The 20,647-nt window shown below is 34.2% G+C and overlaps 1 protein-coding gene across 1 annotated transcript in view; it reads right to left on the bottom strand.

Moving 5' to 3' along the window:
• LOC104162128 (calcium-activated potassium channel subunit alpha-1) overlaps positions 1–20,647 on the bottom strand; it is a gene marked incomplete at both ends in the record, with an annotated part of 71,523 nt that overhangs the window by 37,066 nt on the left and 13,810 nt on the right. Inside the window, 5 exons of the mRNA XM_009700779.1 lie at positions 3,362–3,517; positions 5,312–5,381; positions 7,680–7,762; positions 9,074–9,179; positions 11,109–11,219. Of these exons, the coding sequence (XP_009699081.1) occupies positions 3,362–3,517; positions 5,312–5,381; positions 7,680–7,762; positions 9,074–9,179; positions 11,109–11,219 (526 nt within the window). The remainder of the gene's footprint in view (positions 1–3,361; positions 3,518–5,311; positions 5,382–7,679; positions 7,763–9,073; positions 9,180–11,108; positions 11,220–20,647) is intronic.

Below are 20,647 nucleotides of genomic sequence, written 5' to 3'. Positions count from 1 at the left end.
ATTCCTGCTCTCAAAATAGCTTAGAGGAGAATTGAGACTGCTCTAGATCATTTTTCAGATCTGGAAGGATGTTTATTGTCTTACCAATAGAGTAAAGACAAAACTAATTAATTTGTGGACCTGTGTTACACTCAAGGGCCACATTCCACATCTTACAACAAATTTATACAACAATACTAAATCATATTGGCTTGCATGTCTGTACACAGGGACAAAATTTCACCACCTCTGCCTTTCATTCGATTTAATTAGTTTTTGCAATGTTTTTCATATGGGTAGACTTCTGGTATACATTTGCTAAGCCAAACAATACAGAAATTGCAGTCCAATATAGAATTTCCATCATTTTGTGAAACGATGCAAGTAATAAAGAGTCCCAATTCCTTTACTAATACGATAACAGTCTGTGTTATAAAAATACTAGACCATTGAAATATAGTTTACAGGTGTAAAGTTTTTTTTTCTTTAACATATCATTTGTTGTGCAATCCATCTTTCTTCCTTTAAGTGTTTACAGAACCTTAAACTTTTTGAACTGATTTCCTTTTTGTTCATTTGGTGCCAAAAAGAACATAAAAGATTTCATATGAGATTACATCGCTAAAACCAAAAGGAAAATATTAGGGATAAATATAATATTTTGAGGTTTCTTAGTTTGTTTTACCTCTAATACTGGCCAGACTGCACAAATCATTTTGTTGTAAAGTAACACCTAATGAGTCAAATGTGTGCAGTGTCACCAGCAATCATGTTCATTTGTGTTTGACTGACCAAACATTTACAGCACATTAAATCACTTTCTAATCACATTATGAAGGACGAGGAACAAACACACATTTCAAGTTTTCTTTAAAAAATACAGAAGTTTCAGTACATTTTCCTGGCAGTCTCCTAACTTCAGGGAGACTCCACTAATAACATTTGCCCAAGGAATTTATGAAGGTCTAACAGTACTTAAATTCAGTGCTCTAAATGAAAAGAGGTGGAAGTTCTTTTAGGGAATTGGACATCTTTTTTTTTCAAGAGAGTCCTCTCTAACAATTCCAATTAATGTAGTTGCTCTCCTACAATACACTGTTGATTCACAGTCACCACTAAGTAATAGTTTTCTCTTTCAAATACAGTTCTTAGAGTGAGACAACTTGGAGAAAGAACATCCTTTCAGCTAAATAAACAAACCAACCTTTTTTTGTCACCAATTGAGTTGGATTCTCATGAAGAAATATGTCTCAGTTGTTCTACATTTATTTTGCTTTAAATTTCAATATTCTCAGAGATCTTTGGAAATGATGACATGCATCTTACTTGCCTGGACAATTCATTCCTAGTTAAGTGGTAGACATCTTTTCAACTAGTATTAACAGAGTCTTGCATTCTCCTAATGCACTATTTTACAGCATTTTTTCTCTCAGTGCCATCTGAAGTAACACAAGTTAAGAGTTAAGCTATGTCCACATACTATTCTGTTTATAACTGTATATAATCACAGATACAAAAGCAAAACTGGCATTGATAAATTCCTCCAGATCAAATTCATTGATATTTTTATGCTTATTCTGTGTATATAGAAATACTCATATGCAATCTGAATAGTGCCTTGCAAAGCTGAGCCTTCAGCTTAAAACTGTTCATCAGTGAGATAGTCCAATCCGTCACTGTACTGAAATTATGATAAGAATATCTTATAAAATAAGAACATACAGGATTGAAGGCAGGTAAGATAAGGGCATAAGTGGTTAGATATATTTTCTGGAAAGATGCTATCTTTACATTTGCAGTTTTTGACTTGTCTAAACGCTTTAACTACAAATCCAGGCCATAAATGTGTGTGTGTCTACTACAGCTCTCCCATAGTCAGACATTTGTACACTTTATCACTTTCTGCATCTCTCAATGTTCTCACTGTAAGTTTAAATTCAGTATTAAAATAACTTGGATTAAGATTAGGGCTTCTGAAGATAGCCATATATTTGGATGTCCTTGAGAAAAAACTGATCCCTTCTGATTTTGGAAAGACAGAAGTTGAGCAAAAGTTTCATGCCGACTTCCGATGTCAAGAGCAAGTTCATAGAGCAGGTTGCCTCAGTTTGGATACATTAGTGTGACTGTTACAAATGTTTGAGACTCCTGAGAGTCTTGGGTTACCACATCAGGCAAGAGTGAGGGAGACCAAAATGATCGGCAAGAAGAATGACATTCATAAGAGATAAAGTTTTTTTCTTGAGGAATAGACACAATTAATACCAAAGTGACCATATGCTGAGTCATAGACAATTCCCAAGTTTGGCTTTACTGAAGTAAAACTGTTGAGGTTTTTTTCAGAACATGAATAAAGATGCAAACGTCATAACTGCAGACAGTATTGATTCCATATGAAAAACTGGTATTTTTTTTACTGTATGTAAATCTGGACTATTTTTGAGACAAAGGAATCTGCTGTCTCCAAAGGATACCTTAATAAGATTTTCAGGGCATCATAAGAAGTAATAAAGACTCACTGTCCTGCACTGACAAGTGCACCTCTATGAGAATAGTCCCCGCTTTCTCATCTGAGGACACTAGGCCCTTTTTTTTTTTTGCTGACTTGCACAATGGACTTGAAGTGGACCACGACCTACTTTATACTCCAGTGTTTCCTGTCCCATTAATAACACTCATGGGATTGGAAACTGACCATCCTTTATGTTTGGAATGAGTGTCCCAGAAAGGCATGAGGAAGGAAGCACTGACTGCTGAAATCAAGGTCTTGGTTCAGTGAATTAGTACAGCTGCCATAGAAGTCTAGGAAGAACTGGGTTAAAATTTTATCATGTAAGTCCAAAAGAACTCTTTGACTGAGGAGAAACAAATACATGAATGATGGTGTAGGAAGTTCAGGCTTCAGTTCCAATACATGTTCCTTATTTACTCTCACAGTCAGAGGTCCACTAGCCACTTGATGTAAAAGACCAAAATGATCAGTCTTTTTTTCTGGGCACTTTGTTGCTACATGGGACATAGAGAAATCATATTTTTGTTTTCGAAGCAGGGGCTTTTCTCATAGATAAACACATGATTTGTCTAAAACAAAGCAAAACACAAAACACCAGAAATATCTTCCTAGACATGGATGATGCTTTGAAAAGTCATTTAAAGCCCAAATACTTGCTGAATAAAAATAAAAACGTAACTTGACAGAACCCGGCTTGTTGCCCAATTTGCAGCAGAGAACTTTTGTATGGAAGTGTGCACTGGGGTTTTTTTGTCTTACAAAAATCTGTTAATGTGTTCCTATCTGGTTCATATTTGAGTCATGTTCTCTACTCAGCTCTCTGACAGAGTGAATTGCAGACTAATACATTCTAATGAAACAAGACATTACCTTTATGAATGACCTCATAGAGAAGAGGTTGGCTAACATTGTTGAAAGGCCTGGTGCCAGGCAGCTCTGGGCTATGAAACCCAGCTTGAGCTCAGCAAGACAGATTGCATCATCCCCTTCTTTCCAGTTCCAGCTTGGGATATTTAGCAGATGGGCCTGGAAAACAAACAAACAAACAAAATACCCCATAGGTGAAGAACTTCCTAAAATACAGTACAGTATTGAAGGAGATAGCAGTGAATTATTTTCTTTGTTACTGGTTTGACTTTTTCTGACTAGACAGAAGCACTCCAAGTATTTGAGAGTTTAATTCTATGCTAGGAAGTGTTCCAATCTTACCTATTATAGACAAAATCTTACATTTCTCAAGCCCTGTTCTGGCTGTGACACTCTGCCAGGCCCATCCTCACACCTGAACAAACCACAGAATGTTGTAAAGTTTTTCTTCCCTTCTATACATTCCTTTTACAGCACTTTGAGCTACTCTCTGACTGATAAGGTACATACATAATACATAGGAAACTAATATGACTTAGATTACAACTTGTGTGAAGCTGCAACCTTTATAGGACATTGTCATTTAATAAGGTATACAACATCTTCTGTCTTTTCTATTTCATTCCTTCCACCCTGAAGGATAGCACTTGACTTAGGAAAAGGTTTGGATTTTCACTAAGACTGCTATTTATAAGGATATAATAAAGAAAATAGCTGATCAAGACACACTTCCAGTATTGACACTGTTCAGTTAAATATGTATTGATATTGTTCAGTTATTGGCATAACTCTATTGAATTCTCTCTTCCATCTATCTTGTACATTTGCATAGACATATGGAAACAGAGGCCTTCATGCTTGTTTCCCTTCATACGTCAATATCACAGTTCAGCACTTTGACAACAGCTATTCTTAAGGACATATTCATTGGAAATACAAAGGAAAAATGCAGTATTTAAAAGTTCTTCCCCTCTGAACCTGTTTAAAGCAGAGAAAGACCTTGCTTTAATTATATAAAAAGATAGACTTCTTCAATTCATGTACAGGAAGACAACCTCATAAACAACAGTAATTGCTCATGTCCTAGCCAAAGGTTACAGGTATAAAGAATTGTTAGCAGTCAAATCTTCTAAGTACCAGGATTATTGTGTATTTCATTGAATGAAGGTCTACCCAGCCAAGTTTGTTGTCTAACACTGGGCAGTGGTTGATGCTTTTAGAAATAATAAAAGCAGCAGGTCACATATGAGTAGTCTGTCCACTGATGTATTCTTCCTAGCCCTGTTAATCAGCAGATTATAGACTTCCTCATGTCAGGATTGAATGAACTGACTTCATCGTGTTTAAAGGCCACAGATTTACCATCAAAAATTTGCCAAATTCCTTTTGAAAGTGGATTTATAATTTTGATCTGCACAATATTTTTAGCAACAAATTCCGCAATTAAATTATGTTTTATATGAAAAAAAACTTAATTTTATTTATTTTGTACTTGCTACTTGGCAATTTCAGGTCTACATTGTCATGTAAGAAACAAAAAAATCACTATAAATCTCCAATAAGACAATAATTCTCTGCTTTTTCTTTTTAAGTATCCAAAAGGACCAACTTCAGACAACTTGCCTAGAGGCCATCAATTCACCTTGGGTAGCTCTAGTGTAATAAGCTGCGTAAAACTTATAGAAGCTGAGTGGTTAAAAGCTCATATGAAATCAGTAGCAACTATGGACACTGTAGCTTTGAGAATTATACTCTAGGCAACTAATAAATGTCGAGATTTTGATAAGGTCCCTTGCACATATAAACAAAACTGAATTGCCTTGTAACTGGATTACAAGGCTCATTAGGATGTTTTTGTCTGGAAAGAAAAATGTTTACTATTCATGGAGCTAGAAAAATTGTGTATGAGTGAATGCAATGTAGCAAAAAAACTCTTGTTTGTTGTCACGTTACCTTATTGTGATACTGCAACATCTGAGTGATAATTCTTATCTTCGGATGATAATTCTTTATTGAAATAACTCTAAAAATAAAAGACAAAACAATTAAAATAACTTTTAGCTGGTGGGATATTTGGATAATGTGTCCCAATATCTCTGCCTTACTCTGCTGTCAAGTCCCACAACTAAAACTGTACCCTTATTCATCTGGCTGTAAAGTATACTCATTGAAGTCAGACCTACACAGTATTTACATCTAGTCTAATTCAGTTAATAAACATTGGCTAATACTACAGAACATCAAACTTCAGGAAATATTCAATTGAATGGTTTGCCGTTATGGAATTTGCAGAGAGACTTGTTTAGCAGCTCCACTCAGATACTGTACTCATTCTGTTAAGCAAATAATACACTTGCAATTATTATGTCATCTTCAGTGACTATCTTCATGTCTTTGAATCAACATAATTGATCAAGTTTTCCAATGATAAATGTCTGAAAAGAATCCTTTTCTTTCTGCACCACTACATATTATTTATTTATGATTGCTAGACATTCAGCGTATTTAAACCCCTTGAATAATTATTTCATTTGACACAAACCCACATGCAAATTCATCCTAATTTTTATGGATTATTCCAAAGGTCAATATTGAAACTGATATCTGAACGCTGAATTTACAAAATATTGGGGTACTTCTATAATCTGCAGCTTGCCTGCATTCTTAATTATTTAATAAGCCTAAGATATACTTAACTGTGTACAGATTAAAAGTAGCTGGAAAGATCTGTGAAAAATGAGTGGATCAATAACATGTTATGAAGAGAGAAATATACAACCCAAAAATGAAAAAAGTATTGAGCAAAATTAAAGAGAGAAAAATGCCAAAAAAATCAGATCCGTACATACAAACTGAAGGCAGAAAAAGAAGATAAAATAATCAAAACAAAAAATAATCTGAATTATTATGGAATCATCAGTCTCATAAGACTCTGAATGCCATAACTATTTACGCTGGTGTTTGGTAGGAAGTATCTTGCGAACTGCTGGTCTGGCTCATGCTTTGAAGTATGTCAAAACTAGAGCATGCAACAGATAAATAAGGTTATATGCATGATGTTAATTTATGTTATCTTTTGGAAAGAGAAAACAAGTCTTCCTTCTAATTTTCCATCTCTTGCTGAATTATTTAATTAAACATTGAATTTTGTTGAATTAAATTCATTTAAATGTGAGAAAACACAACAGAATTCCACTCTCAAAATAACACTTTTTTGAGTTTTACTAGATTAAATGTATTAAATCTGTTAAGAATGCACTAATCTGCAACTGGAATATTTTTAATGCAATTAATGTCAAAATAAAAGTTTCTCTCATTGCAACTCAAAAGTATGTTTGGAAAATTAAATTAGGTATATTTAAGCCCTGCACCTTCCACAGACAGCCACATCTCTTGAACAGAGTGAACTTTTTCTGGAGGAGCAATTTTATTAATTTTTTTTAATTTCTCCCCTTCCTTTAATTCACAGCATGCAAACATTTGACAGGCCAGTAAAATTGGTTCATAACACTGGCCAATTCTATGTTAGAGAATTGTTAACAAATCATTGGCATTTTAATTTTAAAAAGGAGAGACTAGTCTCGTTAAAACTAGGTTTGTAGGAGTAAAACATAAAAAATTGAATGGCTTATGTTTGTTGGAACTCTAGCTGCCATCTACTGACTGACTCTTTCATCATCTTCTTTCACAGAATATAAGGAGGAAAGCAAGACAAAATCTGGTGGTCCCTAATGTGATAAGTGCCTTGTCAATCAAAATAAGCAACGTCTGGTCTTCAGTGTAAAAAAGGAGGATGGAACTAGGAGACCACTGTATCTTTATCATCATGAAATGTATATACCTTGCTATCCCTGAGCAGCGCAATTACTTGTAGGAACAGATATACCAAGGAGGAAGGAGGTATAAGGTGACTAAGCGTTCTTCTGTTCCATCGTTAACAATTCACATAACATACTGTTGCAACAATGTAACTGCATTCTCTTTCCCCTCATTTCTATTGGGACTGCATTCAGCTATGAATACTTAAACCCTAGGTCCTGCAACATCACTAAGAGTACCAAAGCTTGTGCTCCAAGTGTCCCTTCTGACATTCTTTCTAAAGCAGCTAAATTAAAACTGTTTACATAGGAATTTAGGGTATCCTCATCTCTGAACTTTTGAGAAAATCTTGTTATTTGTTCCCTAAAAAACCAAAAATCCTGCAGTGTTCAAGTGCAACAGATCAGCAATAAAGTCGTGTGTGGTTATAGTCTATCTGGACACCAGAAGCTACTTAATCAGAGTCAAGAACCAAAAATCTACTAAAAACTAATGAGTTTACCTCATAATATTGGAGGCATCTTCAGCATCTGGGTCAGCGCAGTATTTATTGGCAAGGATTAGGCACGCATCTGCTGACTCTATCTGAGACACCAAAGAGAAAGCAAACATAAATAGCAACATCTTTTTCCAGATATTCTTTCATCACAAAGTATTAGAGAATCCAACACTGCCATGATGACTGCAAATGTCAGTTCTTAATACTGCTAATCAAAAATGTTACAAGGCTAACTGGAGTTAACGTGAGTGATTATAACAGCTCTCATACACACACAGCAATTTCTTGAAACTTGCTTACGATGCTCAGACCAGGTCAGCAGTTCAATTATTGACTCCTACTTTGTATCATCTGAGGCATGAAGGTGTTAATGGACATATCTTTTGTAACCAGATGCTGAAATGTAGACCTCTACATCCATAGGAATTTCCTGTTATATCAGTACAGTGCTCCCACAACTCCTGCAGCTTTGTTTAGGAATTTAAGTACCTTCCTATTAGAGACAGGAAGAGTGGCTGAACTGATGATTTAGAATCTGAGTACCAGTTTTAGAAAGCAAGAGGAGAACTGATCTGTTCACAGGACTTCTATGTTCACACAAATCTTAGCTCTATTTAACTCAAAGCAGATAACAGAAGTATTTTTCAGTGTATACAACCAAATATCAACACAAAGAAGGGCGGAATACAGAACACAAAATACCAACACACAATTTTATAGTCATAATTGGAACATCTTGTTCTGATGAACTGAAACAGTGTGCGTTGGGTTACAAAAGGTTAAGCAATTTCTACAGCCAAAATGGACAAAAGACGTGATTAGTACTCCATAAAGTGTTAACATGACAGCTTGCCATCTTTTTTTTATTCATTTAAGCTTCATGCTTTGCTTTAAGAGTACAAAATAATTTACTGTAAAGAATTCTAGACAATAAAACCATCTCATTTTAGCTACCAAAAAATCTTAAATTGTTTTTTTTCCAGGATTCTAGACAATAGAAAAGGGGTTTGACAGGTGAAAAATTATTTTCTAATCATTCTGATGAAGGTAAGACAATAGCATTTTAAGCAATTACTGTAAGACAATGTTCTATTATATCAAACATTAATGTAAAATAGACTCTTGAACTAAACCCCAATGAAAAATTCATAAAGAGTTCAATGGAATGGCAGACAATGTATCTTAAGCCACAGTGTTACTGTGGCTTTGAAGATCTAAAGATACAGGGAAAATAAGGCTTATAAGGATAGATACTATAATTTATTAGGCAAGATAATAGAGATGGAAAAATAATCTTTTGGGGTTACATGAAGAAGAGCTTTACTGTTTTTTTCCAAATAACACTATGAGTACTTTAAAAAAAGTCAATTAGTAGGAGAACAGAACAGAGCTGTTACCTTCACTCTCGCCAGGTCATGGGGATTAAGGACTGAACCCTGATAAAATTCCACCTGAGTGAAGTGTCGTTTAAAAAGAGCTTCCAGCTCAAGGTTAGGGGAGATACTGCATTGGGAAGAGAAAGACAATACAAGAGCAAATGAGAAGTCAGTTTCCATAACTGCCCCATTTCCTTCATTTACAAACCAACCCATTTATTCATTTTAGGTGTTCAGACTTCTGCTGATGCCTTTCCTGTGGTGTGGAAACAGTCTGAAGTACTTAAAAGACAAATACTATACTGCTTTTACTTCCTTCTGTCTACAGTGCTTCTGGTCCACTTCATTGTGCTACTCTGCACGTTCATCATTTATCAGCTTCTCACAGACATGGATCCAGAAGAATTGGTGCAAACATTTGAAAACATCCTCACACAACATTCTCCACAGAAATTATCTAGTAAGACAATCATCCTCTGCACATCCCCAACATTCTCAAAAGAGCCAATTGCATCAAAAAAGAGAGCTCAACGCAAAATTACCAAAAGCCAGAAAAGGAACCCTATAGGGACCCTGTGGCCTGTATGCGCTACAATTAAAACAAACATAATTATGCTGTGACTTTCCATCTCATTTCATTTTGCCACAAAAAAAAAAAAAAAAATTAAGTGGATCGCAATCTATTATATAATGTGGCATCAATATTGTAAATACCTTTTTAGTTGCCACTAGTTAAAACAGAAGGGATTTAATAGCTACATAGTAAGTGCATGAGATCTTTGTCATGCCAGATGCTAAATTTAATAAGAAAATAAAACAGATACATGCAAATATTTGTCTGTGAAGGTACAGAAGAAAGCAGGCACAAACAAGTAGCCAGCTGCTAAACTCCCTTCAAGTCCATATGCAGTTTCCTGATTCCTACCACCATGCATTTTCACTGTGGAAATCTGGATCTCCACTTTCCTCTCACAGTCAATTCTTGTTATTATTTTGAGGGGGGGAACAAGCAAACAAACAATGTAGTTACTTGAGGATATCATCTCTAGTTCAATTTGAAAGGACCAGATAAAAAAATTGTGCAAGTGCTGCCGATTCTTAGTGTTTCAGCTTCCGTTGTTGAATCATCACAAATGATTCTTTAACTTTTTAATAATTTTCTTTGACAAGAAGAAAATTGCAGAACTTGTTGCTAAATGCAAAAAATATTACCAATTCATAGCTTGCAACACTTCTAAACAGACACCATTCCAGAGCAGAAACAACCTTCCATACTGCATCTCTCTCACTTGGCTATTCCTAGCAGCTTCTCCCACAGGCACACATATTTGATGTTGTATTACATGTAATGTCGAGTCTGCAACAAACAGCAACTACCTTAAGACATCTTTCCAAATCCCACATCAGAAAAATTGAAGAGACTATGTATGCATAGGTACATACATATAGGTAAAAGAGCAATACTAATTATCACCATGACAAGAACTTCTTTTCTATCTTCACTATATCTGTAACCTAATGTATCTCGTTTATATTCAAACTAAATCCACACCTACATTTTTCTTTTTATAAATATTTTGCAATATGAAATAAGCATTTTTTCCCAGTGAAATCAAAGGTGAAAACATGTTTTCAGATAGCATAAATTCATATGACATACAGTATTTTTCATTAATTTCACTGATCTTACCAATTTTGGTAGTTTCACTAGAAATATCTGCCACTAAAGAAACTTCTCACATATATTTATTAGTATTTCAATATTTTTTATTTCATAATTCCCTTCCTACTTCAACTATGTGTTTAGCTATCTACCTCACAATTGACACGATTGGGTCTGAAGTCTGCCTGCTTGCAACAGCTGTACTTGGCAATAGGTTACAAAAAATTGCAGAAAACACTGTTTTCAAATTACATTGTTAACAAAAGAAATTTCAAACATTAATTTGATAGTTATTTGGAGCTTGAAAGATACTCTGTATTCACAGAAACAGCATTGCTTAATTTAATGAGTTTTAGTAACAGACGATAAGACTAATCTTGAAAGATTACTCACTTATGCAGAAAGACGATTTCTACGTTGACATCATCCCTATCCTTGTGCAGGAAGTCCTTCAGGAAGTTGGACACACTTTCAAGTGTTATGTGACCACAGACAACTATGTGCCTGTTACAGAAAAATCAGAGTTAATCTTGCAAAGAAGGGAAAACAAGCAAGCAAGAAAGCAGAGAAGGAAATGGTAATTTATTGGCCAAAAAAAGAGTATCAGTTTCTTCTTGATGTTTCTCTAGATCCTATTCCCTGAAGTCAGAGAAGGAAAACATCAGTTCCAAAAGTTACTTTGCAACTGAAAATACATATACACTCTCACCTGCAAAGACTGCTATCAACAAATCATTTGGCCAAGCTGTATTACACATTTAACAATAAGTGGCATCATTTATATATATGTTTATACATTTTATTAATCAGTCCCTTTCAAAGTTCTATTTGTTTATTTTACACATCTTTCTCCATGTCTTTACCTCCTCTACTGAGATTTACTGTTTAAATTTTTGGTTTATGACATAATGAGACAGCAAATCTCCCTAAAATGATTCAATATTTTTCCATGGTTGAAAGCAGACACTTACGCCAATGAAGGCAGTGCAAAGCTTGCCAATTATAGGCCATAAGCAGTAAAAAAGAAATATTTTTTCCTACCATAACTCCTGCAGGGAGAGTACTTTCAATAAGAAATCATTATTTATTGCACCGTTGTAACAGATTGCTTAGAAAATCAAAGTTTGCACAGACGGTGATGTCACAAAGGTTTCTACTGCTCCACATTTCCATTACTAGATGCACCTGACCACATAAGATGGAAGAATAATATATAACTACATACACATTCTTGAATTCTACATCTTAAATTCTGAGAGGCTGAAGAAAAGGCCTAGGAAATTGCACTCCTCCTGATTTAAGGAATCTTTGCTCCTTTATTATTGCAAAGCAAAGTCCAAAAATTTGTGATTAGAATATTCTACAATTTCCTTCATAGAACAAACTCAACTCCAGCTTCCATTACTGTCATAGGTTTAAGACAGATGGTGATTTTGTTATGCCTATTGCTAACACATCCTATAACCACATTGTTCACAGAAGTCAGGAAGAGGGACAAAGTGGTATAGACACAATTCCTGAACTAACAGAAAGTCAGCTTCATTAGAGTCATATAGTCTATGCACAAATGCTACAAACACACAATTTCACAAACTCATTTGGCACTTGAACTGAGAAATGTGAGGCAAAGTAATTCCAAGGGTAAGAAGTAGACCATCCAAGTCTCCCCTACTTCATAATTGTTCTGTGGAAAACTCAGTAACACAGAAACCTCACTGGTTGGAAACAACAAATAACAGGTGGCAGCAATGATTACCTATGTAATGGGCTATATTAGGAGTCTGTTCTTGCTTCATAGTTTGATGCTTGATGAAATGTGGTGAAAAGTGTATAGAACTCATTGGAAAAAGGGATAATTACGCAGAACAAAGAATAAATCAGTAATATGCGTCATGCAGCAAATAATATCACCATCATGTACTGTTACTTTTGCAGTGGTTCAGATGGTGACTAGAAAAGCAAAACACTGTAAACTATCATACCAGTCCAGCACAACTTATGAAAGTGTTCTACGATTACCACTTTTATTAAACAGCATAGCACAGAGTTTTAAAGCTTTATTTAGAAAAATACTCCTTTTGCATGAGTTCTTAGTGACATCATCAGGACTCAGACGGAATTTTAGAAACAGCAGCTGTGAAAAACTTCAATGGTTTCATTCTTTTTAACAGGCAACGAATATATGTTCACGTGAGACTCTGATCATGTTCGTTTGTATTTAACATAGGACTCAACGCCATAAGCTTTTGTTGCTAAACTAACTATCTAGAGTGTCTGCTTTGGCTTCAGTAAGATTTTGCTCAATTTTAACCTAAGTTTTTGGTGCAGTAACTGTACAGAGCACTGAGTTCTTGGACTGTAAACACTTAAAAACACAAAAATCTCTGAGTTAAAGCTTTATGAGATAAGTACAATGTCAGAAAACAAGACATAAAATGTATTAGCTCATCCTTTTTTGGTGCAAGGGGTCCTTAAGAGGCTTCCTCTGGGATCTCTGCAGCTTGGCAGAGTTTACAGCAGCCTCTGTACTGGAGAAGACCATGCCTATATTTCCTCCTTCAGAAGCACTCTTCCTCAGTTTCCCTAGTGGTCAATAACCTGAACAGCCAGCACTGTGTGTGCATATGTTATTGCACTCACATTCACATCAAGATAACCTTCAACACAGAGAAGTAAAATATGATTTCAAGCACTAAGATTCACTCCCCATCAAATGGATGAATCTGCATTCAATATATCAATGTAAATGGAAAACCTCAAGAAAGTTCAGATTCTGAAGAGATGTTTAAACCCTTAGTAGTTCACTAGATCTAAATTCTGAACAGACTGTTTGATACACTACATTACACTAACATATTGGGAAGTTCTAGCTGTCTAGTGGTATTTGGCACTTTTCCTGAGTGTAAACTCATCTAGCACCAAAATCCACAAAGGCCCAAGAAAATGAAAAATGGCTAAAAATATTTATTTGTATTCCTTATACCATCTGTACACATTTTCTAAAATGACTAATTTTAAACTATGGGTATTATTTTCTTCAAATCTTTCCATCCATTATTAAGAAATAGAACTTTCTATTTGCATAGTTGATGCATTATTTTTAATAATAGAAATAATTTCTTCTTGTAGGCAACTGCTTTGCACAGATCCTGTGCAGTTAGCTTTAGCAGGGTCTCTTCCTGAATGCTCTTGAGCTACACTGCATTTCTGTGCAGAAAATTTAGTTCTTTCCTGGGAGACTTCACTTCATATGGGCTCTTTTCTGTCATTAATTAGAGTCTGCATTTTAAAAATATGGGTAAATTGCAGAGAAAAACTACAAGACCGATAAAGTGTGCAACCCAAATTATTGTAGCAGAAATTTTCATAGGATAAGATTACAAGATAGTACAGGTTGGAAAAGACCTCCAGAAGTTATCTGTTCCAAAAGCCTCCTGCTAAAAGCAGATACATTTGGTACAATAATTCAATCCTGTTACGATTCTGATTCAGTAGGGTTTCATAGCAATCTGCTTCAGTGAAAATAAAACATTTGGCTGTCAAATACTTTTGTATTTGAGCATCAGGACTGATTCTTTTGGAAGTGTCTCAAGACATCCGCACCATGGTTTCATTTTAGCACTCTGATTTGGGGCTGGACGTGATCTATTCATCTCTTCTCTGCTGTTCTTATATAGTGCAAGACAGTGTCCCAAGCAGTGATTGCAACAAGATCTCCTGGTTTTCAAACAATATTTTCTGATGATATAGTTGCATTAATTTTTGGTTGAAAACTCCCACAAAAAAATCTCCTTTTAACATAAATTATATTTTTGCTTAGAAGCAGAACAAATTGAAAACTGATTTCCTACTTGCCCGGAGGGAGTTATTAGGTACTTTATTTAAGAAAACTTCGAGAGCTTATGTTGTTCCAATCTGTCCTGTATATGATTTGAAGATTTATAACTTCCTCTGTTTGTTCCAATAACCATTCCCTTTGCAGGTACCACTCATTTTATTCCATGCACCGAAAGTTAAGTAAAGTCAACATACTGGATATCTTTTGCTTTGAGCTAGAGTTGGTTAGTAGGAAAATAGTATATTAATAATTTTCAGTCAACAGAAATGTCTAACCTCTGCATTAAGCTTTTGTTTATGAAAAAACTCAAAAGTAATATAGTACTCAGCTAAATTATTATGATTTCCAACTATTTTTTTTCATTCTTTAAAAACAAAATTTAGAAATTCCCTTACAATACTGAAAACCACGAGTCAGGAATTTAGACATTTTTATTGCTGATAGTTATTCAGGAGGACTAAGGTTTCTGTTAAGTAATAGTTGTTATTGGTATCATGTATCAGAGGTGAAACTGGTTTAACATACCAATGGGAATCCATATTACATGATTGTGATGCTGCAAAAATAATCTTTTACAGAGAATCAAAAGCTTATCAGAAGTCATATTGTTCCAAACCAATAAAGCCAGACTAATCCACTCTCTCCCATATGTACTTATAATTCTCAAAATTAATTACAGTGACCAAATATGAAAAAATAGTACAGTTCTACACAGTTGAAATTGTCCACAGTACCTAATTTTTTTCCACTCAAGTATCAATATAATGATACATTTGCTAAAAACACACTAGCTTATTATAAAGTAAACAAAAATGGTGATAAAAGGTCCAAAGTTATCACAGATAGAAATAGTTTCAGGAAGAAAAAAATTAAATAAGCAAAAGCGAAAAGATCTAGAATTCTGACATGAGATAATTGAGAACATACACTTAATCTATGTAAATAGCACTGTAAATGAAAACAGATCCACTGCGAATAGCATTCTTCAAAAAGGATCTTTGCATGGTTCTTCCTTCAGAGCACATGATACGAAAGGTAACTCTTTTGCCTGTTTATTTTGAAAGAAATTATAGCCATTTTATTGGAACAAGTATAAAGAACTTGAAAAAAACCACTCTAGTCTGTCATAATAAATCAAAGATAATAAATACAAAATTCTGTTCGGCATTCAGTTGAATACACGGTGTTCACTTGTCAAGTAAGTAAATGAAGTGTGACGCATATTGATCTAGACATCTCTATGAAACTATAACATTTATACCAAATACATATGCTCAAATCTCTTTATGGTCTTTCTGCTTAGTGTTCTGACCACGCCTTCATCTATCGACCATCTAAATTCTTCGTATATCAGTAGCATGCTGCTGTGGTTGAAGTAAACAGGTTCTTCTAAAGTCTAACTGGTTTTCCTCAAAAAAAGGATGGGTCTCAGTCACTTTTTCTTATTTAGAAAAGTCAATAAATGTCAGAGACTCTACATACGGTCTTCTCGTTCTTCTATTAGTAGTATGCATTCTTTAAATATACCAGTTTACAATATGTTTCTAGCTGCTTATGTTTTTCATGATTTACCTAACATTACTCAAGATTGTATTAATTCAGTTCAATTAAGTGAAAACTTCATGCATGTGTTTACACCTCTTTCTCCTATTCAGTTAAACAGATGCTTTATTTTAATATAAACTCCCTTCTCAGATTAATACAGATAGAGTAATAGGTGCTGTACAGTCATAATTTCATGTTTTTCTCTTTTTTCACAGAAGACTTGAACCCAAGGATGGTTCTCTAAGGACCACTTATTTAGCCAATGTATACTGTGAGCCAGAACAATATGTTACAATATTTTAACCATTAAAAAAAACTTGCCCATGTATTGCACTTATGACAAAAGCAGACTGAGAACCACTCATCTAGAATGGACACCTCTGGACCAAAAAAAGACACACCAAGTTGGTCTTTAAAAAATAACTATCGCAGGTGTTAAACTAAAAAGTGTTACTCCCAAGCCTGCCTTTTTGCATTAGGTCATTCATATCTGTGAAGACAGAGCACAAAATACTCTGAAATCAAGACATGATTTTTTTTTTTAAATTCAACTGTAAGCTATTTTCTCACTCTTATTCTCAAAACAGGTTCAAGAAATCTTCTAGTACAAAGGAGACAAGTCAAAATTATTCAAGGATATAGCAAAATGTGTATCAAGTGCGTAACATCCCAGCAACTTTATTTTAACATTTGTTCTCCTTCAACTGTTTGTTAGAAAGTAGATTTTCGTTATTCTCTTTACTCCTGAAGGATTAAAAAGTGTTGACATTAGTGCAAAGCCAAACACACTGACTTTCAAATATGCATCAATATTAAACGTATAAAAGAATATGATTACATTGACTGGAGATGTGATTGCAGTATGTGAGAGCATGTTCGAAGCACCTTTATGTTTCTGTAAATTGGACCTGATAGCTTCAGCTGACAACTATTTAGGAATCAGAGTGAACTTGTGCGGCCTATACTGAAGCTGCTGCGATTAATTCTGACAGAAACTACCTGTTTTTACCAAGAAGTTCCATGCTCTTTGAAATCTCTCTTATATCATAAGTAAAGAAAAAGGTATTAGTTAACACCAGAAAACACTCCAAGAGCTACATTCAGTATATGGTATACAGTACAGATCAGTGAAACAGCACTGGATCATACATCAGATTAACATAAACGGGAAATCATTAATGTCAGGCATTTGAAAGTTACCTCTGATGCAGATATGAATTTACTTTGTGACCAATATAAGTATGTAAAACTAAGAATCAAGAAGGAATGATTTCAAGTTTTCTTAAACATAAAATTGACAATGTGTAACAAACATACAGTCACACACAAGACCCTAATTTGTTGTGAATTATTACAGCTATGAAACTGTATCAAGTGCACTTGTACAAATCCAGGTTTCAGTCCTGCTCAGTGAATATTGGTGGTGTGTCACTGGCAACCTTTAAATATTAGAAACTGTTTCTGAAACAGTACAGAAGAATTCACTTACACAGGTCCTCAAATAAAGAGTTTCCATTGAATTTGATAGCAGTTTTGCACGAAAAAGGCAAAAAGTGAGATTTCTACTAGAGAACAGGCCAATAGAGTGCATTTCAGATACTTTAATCCTGGATAAATAGCACACTCCTTTGTTTAAACTGCATATTAAAGCTTGCATCTAAGTTTGTTTGCAATAGCACGCCATCATAAGTGACTCAATCTGAGTTGCTTTATTTCAAATTCCTTGCTCAGTTACAGCTAAATGAGTTTATCTTACATTTTTATGATTTAAGGATTTGCACAATGCTTGTCTATAAAGCAAGTTAAGAAATAAAAGTTAATATTCTTTGCTTGATGCATACCTCTGCAACTGCAATAATAATAAGAAAGTACAGTGATTTGTTTTTTCCAGGGTCTGGATTAGTCAAGAGGCTTCCACTGTAGCTTAAAGTAAAGGATGAATATTCATCCTTTCATTCAGCCTTGATGGTAATATTATCTAGAGTATTTCTGCTTTCATAAAAAATACTCCAACATTTAGACACAGCACAGCTATATCACCATAAGAAATAAATGAATAATTTAATATAAATAGAAGTAAAAACTGTTAAATGCTATGGCCTGCACAAGGAGTCCACACTAGGGAGCTTACAGTAAAATGCAGACATCTCCAGTATTAACATCTCAGTTCCAAACAGACCTTAATCTACTGTTCTAATCCCTCCAGACCCTGGGCTTCCTTCTTGTAATATTTTGTGCAGCAGATATCACATACACAGCACACCCTGTTATTACTTTTCAAATCAATTGAAAATATTTTGCCCTTAAATAAATTGCTTTCTATATTCCCACCATTACTCATTTTCAAATTGCCTTATGCATTTTTTAAATGCTCAATGACTCAAAAAATAATTAAATCCTTTGTAAGCAATGCAGGAGTTAGCAAAGGCTTTTTGAGGATTTCGTTCATGACCAGAGCCAATGCATTTCTTTCCATAGAAATCACCCCAAAATGTCATGACTAATTTTCTGCAACAGAATCTGAGTGAAAACAAAAAGTCATAATTCACTAAAACTTGCTGATCAATTCACCACTTCTTCTATCTCACATTGCACTCCGTGGAATGTCCACACTTAAAGTAATGGACTGTATATTTTGTAGAATATGGTAGATCAACAGATTTATAAACTAGATTCAGTCTTTCTTGGGCCAGAATGTGGACAGCAACAACTGCTATTTTGATGCCAAACCCAAAATTTTTTTTAAAGTTTAGGCAGAGACAAGGAAAAGTTGAAATTTTTACAATTTTAACTAGAAATATAAAATTAGTACTATTATTGTAGGAATGGAACTTGATTTTTTAAGTCATAATATTGTTGTATGTCACTTCCCACATTTCCTTTCTTGCTTTCATAAGAATTAATATAGTTTAATAAGCATGCAAAATTGAAAAAAAATTTTGTCCTATTAGTTCTATCTGTCAGTCTATTTAACACTCATCAGATTTTCTTTATCACTAAGTGAGACTTCATTTGAAACAGTGGGATTAGAAGAATGGTTAGCAGATGGGAAATAGAGACACTCCTGGGGATGATAATGCAATCCATGTCACATTCTCTAATTACAGTCTTATCCCAGTGGAAAATAATATCTTACATATTGTATAAAATTATTTAATATAATAATATAATGTCACTTTCTTTGGAGCTATGCCTCTCATTACTGCAGCAAATGGACCTTTGCCAAAGTATTTCGACAAGCCTTAAAACTTTCTTTTCTAATTTTTAATCAAATTCAAATGTCTAATAAGTCCAAGATGGCCTGTCAACTTAAATTATCTGTTTGTCTTTCTGTTTACCATATCTATCTGTCTACAGTTTTTCTTTTTCTCTGTGAAGTTTAGTTATTGAATCCCATGTTTCCTTCTGGAAGGAATCTCTAACAGATGATTACTCCTGTTGATATGTTGATGATTTGTTAATTTATGGCTTGTAAATTTGAGAAATCTGAAGAAATCTCTGGGAAGCAGAGCAGATCATGAGAGAAGAGAAACAAGAGGTTTTAATAGCTTAAATATATTTAAAAATGGTGATTTCATTAAAATACCATTTTTAATCATATATAAACTACAGTTATGCTTCTGGATAATTTTTTAAAAATATTTTTAAAATTTAATGAAGATTAGTATAAATATTTACAATTGAGACGAGAGAAGTAGTTTATATATACACATACATGTATATAAAATAATAATAATCCCTCCCTCTGCCAATATGTACTCATGTGAAGTTGTGTTCTGCTGGCTGCCCTCATAAAGAGTTTCCATTGGATTTGACAGCAGTTTTGCATGAAAAAGGCAAAAATAATTTTGTCCATGGAATTAAAAGTCAATAATTTAATGTAAAGAATGAAAAAAAAAAATCATTAAGTTATCCAGTCTCTCTTTCAGTCCATCAGTTTACAAATATTCTTTTCATACACTTTCTAGGGCTTTGTGCAGGCTCATTTACACTAAGCTAATACCTTCAACTAGAAAATATTTCACAGAATTAAAATCCAGTCTGATCATACGAAGATATGAATATGAAATGAAACAACTGAGTAAGAACAATCTTGATTCTCAAGTAAATTAGTAAATGCAGAATGAAAGATTAATTATAAATTAGTAGAGGTAAAACAAATCTGGATCTTCAACCAAATCTCAGGCTAGACCTAAGTAATATGAACATTATAAATAAATAAACAAACCAACCTTGATTTTTTTTTTTTTAGCTTAAAAGAAATAACACAGATGATCTTGTAAGTCCTGTTTTGACTAGTACTTAATGTGTAGGTTCCAAATAGTACAAAAAAGGTGCAACAGCATAATTCCACTTGTTCAAAACCAAGAATTTCTTCAAGAAAACCCCTGTCTCATTAGACTTAAAGCCTGAACTTTATATTTAACAGTTTAGTTGGAGCACTTCAGAAAATCATCCAAAGCCAAAGTGATCACTGCCTCTTTCAGCCTTCCAGAGGTATGCATGCATGAACTAATCTGTAGTCTTGCTGCTACATTCTAAAAACAAT

Source organism: Cariama cristata, unplaced genomic scaffold, assembly GCF_000690535.1.
Source record: "Cariama cristata isolate BGI_N322 unplaced genomic scaffold, ASM69053v1 scaffold13885, whole genome shotgun sequence".
Classification (NCBI taxonomy): Eukaryota; Metazoa; Chordata; class Aves; order Cariamiformes; family Cariamidae; genus Cariama; species Cariama cristata.
This window is presented reverse-complemented; position numbering and strand designations above follow the sequence as displayed.